Source organism: Charadrius vociferus, unplaced genomic scaffold (genome assembly GCF_000708025.1).
Source record: "Charadrius vociferus isolate BGI_N301 unplaced genomic scaffold, ASM70802v2 scaffold282, whole genome shotgun sequence".
Lineage (NCBI taxonomy): Eukaryota > Metazoa > Chordata > Aves > Charadriiformes > Charadriidae > Charadrius > Charadrius vociferus.
The window spans coordinates 5,563,022-5,573,674 of record NW_009647731.1 but is presented as its reverse complement, the minus strand read 5'-3'; the positions used below and the strand labels follow the sequence as shown (position 1 = coordinate 5,573,674).

Sequence of the window (10,653 nt, the reverse complement as noted above, 5' to 3'; positions counted from 1 at the left end):
GGGGGGGCGGCCTCTCCGCCAGGAGCGTGTGCGGGGCTCGGAGAGAGAGCGGGAACCGCCTGTCTTTTGATGCCACTGTTTCCCTTTTCTCCCCGAAGCATGCAGCCAGCCCCTCGGGCCACTCCTTCCTCCTTATCTTGTTTCGACATCTTCACTTTCTGCCTCTCACCCGCTTTGCTGCTGCTGCTTCCAGTGTTTCCAGTATGCTCCGGCTTGCTCCGTCCCTTCCTTGTTCTGTTACAGTGGTCCGGGGCTAACCGGTAACGCTGCTTTGTTGCCTGTAATCGTTATGTTTTGTAGGTGCTTCTCAAAGCAAAACAACAGGAAACCAGTACTGTTAGCCAGGAATGAGAACTTCAAGGTTATCTGCATGCTCACACACACACCCCGTTGTATTGAAGACTTTGCTGCTAGTAATAAGGATTAGAACTTCATTTAGCACGTGTAATTTTCAGACTCACATTAAAAAAAAAAAAAGTTTATTTTGTTCAACACAGTATTACAAGGCAAGGTAGAAATTTGCATTTCCTTTGTTTCAGTAATCTCTTGGAAGGAGTAGTAGTCAGGGACCAGAATGATACAGGTTCAGTATCTCAAGACAGCAGGACAGAGTTTGTGTTCCAGTGGCGTGACATAAAGATCAGTCATAATCACATTTCTACTTGTATGGAATATTTCTCTGAACAGAATCTAATGACAAGAGGATCCTGATGTAGTCCTAGCAGGACGACTGGATATTCCACTTCGTGAACAGAAGATTTTGGCCAGCATTACTATTTGTTATCTACAAGTCTCTCTGTCTCTTGCCTTGCTGTAGTTGGGGGGTGTGTGTGTAAGAGAGAGAGGGCGGCAAACAAGAGCTAGTTGAACGTTAGTGCTTACCAGTACTGTATCTGTGTAGTAAGCCTAGATTGGCTTAGGGTATAAAATGGAGAGACAAGGTGCACAGGCTTTTTTTTGAAAATCATAAAGGCCTCATGCTGTGTTTTACTCTCAGAACTTCACTATGAAACCCTGCTTGCAGAGTCACTCTTCCTGATGGAAGAACTGTTTTATTTCTTTTAACAGCCAGCACTTTCAACAGTGGGAGATGGCTGTGTTGATAGCCAAGAGATTATTTCATTTTGGTTTTTTCTTTCCTCGCCACCTACCATTAAATAGGGTTGGGTTATGAGACACACCCTGTCAGAAGAAAGCAAAGATGCTAAGGTTAGGAAAATGCCAAGATATATATTGCCAGTAGAACTATCTATAAATCTAACACGCCTATTCTTCTGTTTAAAGGAAAAATCTCAGGATTGCATGTATCTCCAATACTGTAAAGTGTGTCAGTCTTACAAGGCACCACGTTCACACCACTGTCGAAAGTGTAACAGGTACTATCTTTCTTTAAAATTGTTTTAAGTCCATATTAAAGAAGCTTCTAATCTAGTGATGAAATATTAATATAATTTATTCTTCCAATTCTTGTATTGTGCGTTCTTAAAAGATTTCCATATGAACGCTGTACCTGTTTCAAATATTTCCACTTTCTAGTTGTATGATTTCTATATGGTTTTACTGTGTTTTAGTTTAATAAATAAATCTGTCTTTAACATTTTCTTTTTAGCTTGAAATTAGTTCCTCTTAAGAACTTCTCAATACTATTAACAAAACGTTGCAGTACTGTTTCAGGGAAGCGAGGCTGTGTAAATACCTAAAAATCTTCCAGTCCTTTCTAAGTTCGGAGTCCAAACATTCACCTACTTATGGAGCAGAAAAGCTTATTCTGTCATCTTTCCAAACGGGAGATAAATGTTGATTTGAGTGGAAATTATGGACTGTTCTTTACTCTTCCCTAAAGGGTTGTTCTTTGAGCGGAGTCTGCATGTCAAGTGAACTAATTAGCCTTTTGGGCCGACCTAAAAAGTTTGGGCCTTGTTATGTGTTAGTCTTCCCACAGACTTGTTTTGAACTAAAAGTTGCAACGACAGAATTTAGTGTGGCTTGAAAAAAGCAAGCCACTTCAGCTGTCTGCAGTCCAGGCTGTAGTTGCATTTATCTTGGGTTTACTGGGCAGGTCCTCCTCTGAAGGACTATTAGATAATGTGGTAAAAGGATATTGCAGCATATGCATTTATTTGTTATGTCTGTAAACACAAGATACGCAGTTAGTGTGCTTTTAGGAATTAGAGACTGAAACTGTGGAGCAGTACTGTAATTTGGCTGCATCATCCTGAGATTTAAAATTTCCTTGAGTGACAATCTTTACACTGAGGACTTAGCAGAAAATGGCAGCAGATCCTGATTACTGTCTTTGCAAAAGCAAGTTCTTTAAATAATTTATCTTTTGTCAAATAAAACAGAAGAAACTGCGGCACATCCTCCAAACCATTTTGCTGATACGCAGTAGGAATTTTCTGCCTCCCTCAATTCTGGCCAAAGTAACTCATTCTGCATGTATTTCTAACCTGTTGCAGTGAAGTATGTAACTTAAATCACTGCTGAGTGTCATCTGTGCTATGGCAAGTTTCAGTGCCTGAATGGAGTCACTACTTGTGGCCCACCTGAATAGGGTGAGGTTACTAGCGAAGATCTAGGAACTTCTTCAGAAACACTTGTGCTGATAATTAATATTACATGTTCAAGAACTTGTACAGTGGCAGTTCAGCATGTGCTAATGAAGAACAATTAATTCTTAAAAAGGGAGAAACTGAACTTCCAATTGGGAATGGACTGTTTTAAAAGATAGTCAGGTCAGTAGTTAAAAAACAGTTAACTTCTATTTTCAGAGGAGATGAATATTTGTGTAATTCAATCCTTTGTTTATCACTTAGGTTTGGTGCAGATGAATTGCGACATTGTAATTAGTGACTCTTATACCTGTTGAGTTAAATCAATGCAATTTGGGATGTGGACAAATCTTTTATCAGGTGGTTTTTTGCACCTGTAAGCTAAACCAATTAACCAGCTTTATATTGAATACAAGAGTGTCTCTAGAGCATTTATGCTTGTTAAATAGATTTTTGAAAAGGACTTACAGTAGTGTAAGGTCAATACATAGCAATTGATGAAGCGTTCAGAGGGTCTACTACTGAAAAGAAAGAGGCATTAACACACTGCTGTCCGTGTTTCTTTATATGTTCTTTCTGCAAGTAGTTCTCAGGGAATTTGATGTTTCCTTTATTTTCCTGGTGTGCTCGTTAAAAAAAATGGTAATAATATTAGAGCTTAGTTATTGTGTTGCTAGTTCTTACCCATTCTAGGCCTATGTCTCCTAGCAGCTAGCAAGTTTGAGTAAAGAGGACCTCCTCTTAATTAGGGAGGGTAGGACCTGAGAGCACTTTTTGTTTTGCTTTCTTTCACTCTACAACATGAAATATCATTCTAAATGGCAACAAAAAAGGATGCTGTTAGAAATCAGGGGGTTTAAATGAGTGAATGGAGGTTGAGTAGTAGAAAGTTACTTGTCTTTTTCTTTGTGTTTTTTGGAAAAACAGTAAATGCCCTTGATATTAATGAATACTTATTATTCACAGATGTGTCATGAAAATGGATCACCATTGTCCTTGGATCAACAACTGTTGCGGATATCAGAATCATGCATCTTTCACTCTGTTTCTCCTCTTAGCTCCACTAGGATGCATTCACGCTTCTTTCATATTTGTTATGACTATGTACACTCAGCTTTACAACAGAGTAAGAAAACACAATTAAATGCTTGAAATATTATTTAAGTTAATGGGTGATTTATTTATGGAGGTATGAGATTGATTGGTTTCCTGAGAAGCAGCATGTGGAATTCCGTGTTATTCTTTCAACATGTACTCTCAGTTCTGCTCTCTGCCTGTGAGAAATATGTTCGTTCTTTGGAGGAAGATTCAGAGAAAGTTGTTTTTATTTTCTTTCCCTTTTTTTTTTTTCCTGTTGCTTGTCATAATCACTGGGAGTTTCCTAGAGCTTTGCATTGACTGAAGACAGTTTCTGAGTAGTACTTTATATAGAGAGAGACAGGCTGTGTTTTGGCTGGCGCAGAAACTAGCTGCTATTTATTTCCAACGCACAAGTTAGATGCTATTTATTTTCTTTTGCTTGCCGCTTTTTTAGAATTGTATCCCTTTCTTCAAGGGAAAAAAAGTACATCTTTCTGGAACCAAAAATAAATTATATTGGATTTGTTTTTAAATGGGAAAATTTAACTACAGCAACAATAAACAAAGCTTGTTCAGGAATACATCCCTTATCTCAGATCCATGGTTAAGATTATAAGCTTTGATTTCAGCCTTTGTGATTGCAATGAAGAGCTTGAAAACATCGACCGATTAACAGATGAGGGCTGTGTGTTTTATTTGCAGAACTGTCTGCTAAAGCTTTCAGAGGAAAACCTGTAGCATTTCCATTGAAAATGGATACTGTGCTATGCAACCATTTTCTGTCTGAAACTGGTGAATACGTTTTTGTTAATATGCCAGAGTCCAGATATTTTTGCAAATTTTAGGCCTAACTTGTTGTGGAACTTACAAGACGGCGATTTTGGTTTAGCTTTCTGTTTACACAAGGCCTACATTTAGCAAAGAATGTATTTCTGAGGAGGAAAAATCTTTAGAGTACTTTTTTCTTTTTTTGGTAATCATTTCACTTGCATTATAAACCTGTCAGAAATTGGGCACCTACCTTCAGAGCCAGATTTCTTATTGGTAATTTGTTTTGTTTCAGCAGTCAGAATGTTCTAGAGCCGAATGATGATATTTTACTTTTGCAGATATCTTTTGGGTGGAGTTCTGTAAAGATTGACATGAGTGCAGCCAAGAGAGATCCTCGACCCATTATTCCCTTTGGGCTTTCTGCATTTGCTGCATCTTTATTTGCCTTAGGACTGGCATTAGGAACAACTATTGCTGTTGGTATGCTGTTTATTATCCAGGTAAGTTTGCGAATTCTGTAAGAAAGAAGTTAAAATCTGTAAGTTTTGTCTGGTTGTGGAGCAGAAACAGAATTCAGAATTGACATAGGAGCAGTTGTTTAGAGCTTATGGTGCTGTGTAACTTTTCCAGGGTTTTATGTTGCTTTCTCCCAATTCCTCTCTTGTTATTAACAGTTATTTTATTTTATTTTTTTCCTCATGGAAGAACTTGGAGGTGAAAATGTTGAAAACTAAGAAAACATGAGATGGGCTTTATAAACTCTCTAGAAAAGGCAAAATACTTGTTATTTCAGGAGTACATGTCCCTACCCCTGAAAATAGGTATAAACATGCCTGATATATTTTCTCAAATGTTTGAAATCTTTGGAAGGAAACAAAAATACACATTTTAAGAATAAACTGAGATTCCGTGTGATACTGTCTAAGCGTATAATTCTAGAGGACAGCATTAGCATATGCTGCATCTTAATTTTGAATGTTTTATATGTTTCAGTTAAGCCTATAAAAGTTGCTTCGTTATTTAAAGCAAATTTAGTTTGCTTTAAAAGCAAAGTTTTCTTTGCTTAGCTGATGTATTTCTGAGAAAATCAACGCTAATTTTACCCAACACTTTTATTTTAGATGAAAGTAATTTTGACAAATAAAACTTCAATCGAGTCCTGGATTGAAGAAAAGGTAAGCTGTTGTTGCAGCATTCTTGTACTGTATTGTTACAAAGCTTATTCTCCATATTTATCAATTTCTCGTTTCACCTGTCTGGATTTAAACCAAAGGTGTTGTTTCAATTCACCACTGACTTAACACTTACAGCCAGCATTTCCCTTCACTGTCTCTGAAATTGACTGAAATGGATGAGAAATTGTTCAACTGCATAGATTTTTCATTTCTTTTTTGTTTGGGGGAATTGATATGAACATAGAGAAATATTTGCTTTTAAGAGAATTTTCTTATCTGCTTGGAATATGTGGGTGTTTTCACCTGAAACTCGAGTTATCTTTGCTTCTCCTTATGCCTCCCTTTGTCTTTAATTGCCCACCTCCTCTGCCCATTCTAGGTGGCATGTTTTGGCTCATGATTTTCCTAATTTCCTACTTCTCTGATTAAAATTGGGAGGATTTTCCTTGATTTTGGAGAAGTACTAGAAAATAATGAGATACCTAGTCTTCTCTTCTTTGAATTTGTCTTTGATTTCCGTATCTTTATACAAGTTTTCACAAGATTTTTTTTCAGAAGAAATTTAGCCAAGCAGCAGAAGCTAAGTTTAGAGGAAACAGAGCTGACTCAATGTTTAGAAACTATTTCAGTGCTACCAGGTTATTTTGTATAAGTCCACAAACATTTCATTATTATCCTGTTGTCTTTCTTTTATTCTGTGTGAGAATTAGCCTGAGAATCTTGACTGTGTAGAAGTACCTAAGTACTGTAATGCCTTCTCTTTGCACGGAATCTAGCTTAGCTGGATCCTAGTGTGTTAGACCTTTGAATAATAGGACAATGGAGCATAAATGAAAGAAAACCCTTTTACAACTATATAGTAGTATTTGGAATAATCTGTTAAAACTTTTACTGTAAAACACAGGCTGCTAATGTGTCCCTTCTGAAAACTGAGCACAGACTGTAATGCATGAGTGTTTAATAAAAACAGCATTATTGCAGCAGAGAACGCTCTTCTGCGGCTGTTCCACTAGATGTCATCATTACTGAAAGAATGAAAAGTTCATGACTGCAGAATGTGGGACATTCAGTGCCTGTATATGCACTTCTTAGAGGTGGAATAGACACTACCAATGTTGAATAATGCTCATGATCATTAATCAAAGAATCCTGAGCTGTGGAAGTCTTTGTATATAACTGAGAAATAGTCAGGCATCAGTCTTTGAAAAAAGTTATAAAATAGAATCAGGGGGAGGGGGGGAGGACCCAAACCAGATGCACTTCTAAATGCCGTGATTGTTGTAAGTGGTTTTAAAAGCCTGGGTTACTATAGCACGAATTTACTGCTCTTGCCTCAAAACATTTGCCTTTAGGTCTCTTAGACCCATATAGGGCATATGACCTGACCTTCTTAATATATGCTACTCAATTGCAGTTTGTAGGGTATGTTTTTGTGTACTGCATTTCTTAATTGTTTTCCAGGCCAAAGACAGAATCCAGTACTACCAAACGGGTGAGACCTTTATTTTCCCTTATGACATGGGAAGTAAATGGAAGAACTTCAAGCAAGTGTTTACATGGTCTGGGATTCCTGAGGGAGATGGCCTGGACTGGCCAGTAAGAGATGGCTGTCATCAATACAGTTTGACGGTAACTGATCTTCAATGAAGAGTCAAGTTAATTTTCCCTACTATCCAATTGCTTGCCTTTGCAGTGATATACCAACTTTTTAAATAACTAAAATAGACTGAGTAGTAATAAATATACTTAAGAAACGGGAGTTCTGTCAAATGTTCTCCTGTTTTTGATAGACTAAAAAGTTATGCTTTTGTGAGTGCTTTTACATGCTAATTATATTTCCATTTATAATCATTTATAGATAGAGCAACTGAAACAGAAAGCAGACAAGCGAATAAGAAGTGTAAGTATTTGTGAAGTTTGATATGAAATGACTTTGAAATATCAGTATAAATAAATGTCAGTAATTGCTGAGACTTTAATTTCTTGATTTTAAACCTACCAATCAAATACTCTGTGTTTCTACACAAACAGTGTGCTGCAACCTCTGCTTAATTAAACTTAGCATTCAGCTTTCTCTGCATTTACTCCTTAGTTTCCAGATGGTAAGAAACGTGGTAATAAAGATTACTGTGCTTCATTGTTAAGCAGTTAATTTAGAATTTAGAGACCCTTTGACAGCTCTTGTCACTATGCTCAAATCTATTGGTGTACTTGATTTTTTTTTTTTTTTTTTTTTCGGTATGAAACTCAGCAAGGCTGAAACTCCTTACAATAATATATGGCTGTGTTCTGTTCAAATTTGTAGGTGCGGTATCGAGCAGTAGAAGATTACAGTGGTGTCTGCTGCCCTGTGACTAAAGGTGTTAAAACATTCTTCACAACACCGTGCACTGAAGAACCTAGAATTGCACTGAGTAAAGGGGATCTGATTTTAGCCACAAGAGGCTTAAAGTTAGTGGCTCCACACCTTTATGTTTGGTTAAAAGAAATATTGAGATGAGTTCTGGCATCTAATTACCTATTATGCTTTCTTCCTCAGACACTGGATGTATGGTGAGAAGATTCTCGACTCAGCTGCTGATGGTATGAAGCAGTTATTTTTCACTTTTTCTGTTGAAAATTACGAATCAATTTTATAGCTGTCTAGAAATGTGGACAATATTACGTGTTCAGTTTTCAAAATGTAGAATGACATTATTGGCTTCTCTCCCCTCTTAAAACCACATCCACAATTTTTGCTCTTTGTATCTGGTAGATCTACCAGTTTTGATAAACATCAAATGAATTTGTGAGACTGAAAGAACATTCATTAGTAGTTTATTGAAGGTTGAATAGGAAGGGGGACACTGCTTCAAAGTCTAAGAAAAAGTTAGACTTCTAGACTTTAAAGAGGTTAATGGCGATTTCTTTTTTTTGATGATATTTAAATAGAGAGACAACATCATAGCCACCTGCATTGAAATTTTTACATTTTTTACGTTAGCCCTCCTGCTTAGGACTGAGCTAAAATTTTACCTGCCAGACCTTCCATCGAGGGGGCATTGGATTCTCTTGTCTTTTCCAAACAATTGTGAATTCATTGCACGTACATTCCTTGTTGGCAAAAAAAGAGGCAGCCGACAGATTGGCTTACTAGATGGAAAGTTTCAATGCTTTTCATGGGAGATCTGAGACCATTGCAGACTAGAAGTGCTTTGGCAGCTCACACCAGTGAACTCTTTCAAACATCAAGCCTAATGAACAAGCATGGTAATAGTTTGTATTGTGTTGCTTATTGTGAAGATTATCTGGAGACATCTGTGCTATATCGATGATTTTTTTTAATTTTTTTTATTTTTTTTAAATCAGGTGAAGTGTGGTCTGGGTGGGGAACTTGGTGTATACTGAGAGGCTGGATTAGAATTTAAAATAACATTGACATTTTGGAGAACTAGGCTTCAAAAATAGGATGAGATTTGTTAGGAATGTATAGCAAAATGCTGTAAATAGGCAGGAATAATAAGTGCACCAAAACAAGGTGGAAAAATTGATTACATAGCAGTTCTTCTGAGGGAAAAAAAGTCAGTCATAATCTTAAAATGAGTCAACACTTGCAAAACAGAAAAAAGCTCATAGCTTCCCAGATGCCTGAAATAATTCTTCTCTCCTTCCATACTCAACATTGGCAGAGACTCAGCTGAAATACTGCCACAAGTAAAAGCAGTTACTGCATTGCAAGAAGGAGGAAGATCAGCTGTAAAGGGTTGAGAGGAAAACAATGAGAATAATAAGAGCACTAGAAAATGTGATTTATAAGGGAAAGCTGAAAGAATTGGGGTGGCTTACCTGGAGAGGAAAAGGAGATAGGAGAAGGCCAGAGTATGTGCAAATAGTCATCAGCTACATGAAAGTCTGTTGTAGAGGAGGTTGTTAGCTGCTTCCTGTGTCCCTGGTGTCTAGAAAGAGGAGTTGTGAACTTGAATTCTAGACAGAAAGATTCAGGTAGGGTATTAGGAAATATTTCCTAATAGTAAGGAAGGTATTTTACTGGAAAACTGGAGATCTCTGAAAACATTTTGGGCAACGAGAGAGAGACTCCATGTGTCCCTAAGCAATGATGTTAGGAATGACTTTCGTGTCCTGCCTCGGAGAAGAAAATAAACTAGGTAACCTCTTGATGTCTCTTCCAGTCCTGTGTTTTTCCTCTGTAGTGGATCATGTTTTTTTCCAAGTTAATGCAACTTTTCATGTCTTAAGGTGGAATAAGAGAACGAGGCTGGTTCCCTAGGAAATGTGTGGAAAAATGCCAATATGACTCTGAAACGGATCAACCAGTGGATGGAGAGAAGAAAAACAGATAGCCTTCTAATTTTTTAAATAAGAAATGGAATTTTTACTTCAAACCACAATCCTTTACTTGAAATTTTCTGTATATTACTTTAGACTTATGCAATGAATATGTTAGGACAAGGTTTTCTCTTCCTCGCAGCTGAAAGAGTTGGATCGTGCCATGGTTTGCATACTTTTTTAACAATAAATAACCGAAGAAGCCATTCAGTGGATTGCCTTCAAGATGCATCTTTTTCATCACTTCAGGTTTTTTTTCTTTTTCCTGTCTAAATTGCATTCTGAGGGTTCATATTTTAGGGTTTTTTCCTCAACCGCATCTGGTTGTGATGCGTGCTGCTTATCTTTTGTATTTTACTTTCTCTGAAGCTGCCCCTGAAAACTATAAAATAAACATCTGATTCAAATTCAAGATAAGATTTGTTACCTGTGACTTTTAATGATGTGAATTGTCCACCTCAAATAAATGATACATTCATATTCACTTGTGGATTTAATTGTTCTTAGACCTACAAGAACTTGTTTGTAGGCATGGGAATGTGAACTGATTGGGAAGTAAAGATTTCACTGTCATAAGTTGCTTTTCAAGGTTAGAAAGACTTCAGCTCTTGCTTATAAGAACATTCTGTGCTTTTAATGGCAAAAAATATAGCCAGCTTTATCAGTTCCCTATGAAATCTGAGCGTGTACCCAAGAGACTAGAGTTCTTGATCCATCTTGGAGTGAAAGGAAGCAGTGGTGCCAAGCAT

At 37.1% G+C, this 10,653-nt stretch overlaps 1 protein-coding gene across 1 annotated transcript; it reads left to right on the top strand.

Moving 5' to 3' along the window:
- The first annotated feature begins 1,289 nt into the window (after window positions 1-1,289).
- ZDHHC6 (zinc finger, DHHC-type containing 6) lies at window positions 1,290-10,387 on the top strand. The gene is made up of 9 exons (XM_009881564.1): window positions 1,290-1,376; window positions 3,519-3,678; window positions 4,742-4,903; window positions 5,525-5,578; window positions 7,040-7,207; window positions 7,437-7,478; window positions 7,884-8,029; window positions 8,118-8,161; window positions 9,815-10,387. Exons 1-9 carry the CDS (start codon window positions 1,303-1,305, stop codon window positions 9,916-9,918), a joined length of 954 nt encoding a protein of 317 aa, XP_009879866.1. The 5' UTR covers window positions 1,290-1,302; the 3' UTR covers window positions 9,919-10,387.
- The last annotated feature ends 266 nt before the right edge of the window (window positions 10,388-10,653 follow it).

Excerpts from the sequence above, each read along its gene's own strand:
- ZDHHC6 (XM_009881564.1), top strand. The coding sequence starts at position 1,303 with ATGTATCTCCAATACTGTAAAGTGTGTCAGTCTTACAAGGCACCACGT. Across the intron at positions 1,377-3,518 it reads CACTGTCGAAAGTGTAACAG|ATGTGTCATGAAAATGGATC; the intron begins GTACTATCTTTC and ends TATTATTCACAG. Across the intron at positions 8,162-9,814 it reads TCTCGACTCAGCTGCTGATG|GTGGAATAAGAGAACGAGGC; the intron begins GTATGAAGCAGT and ends TCATGTCTTAAG.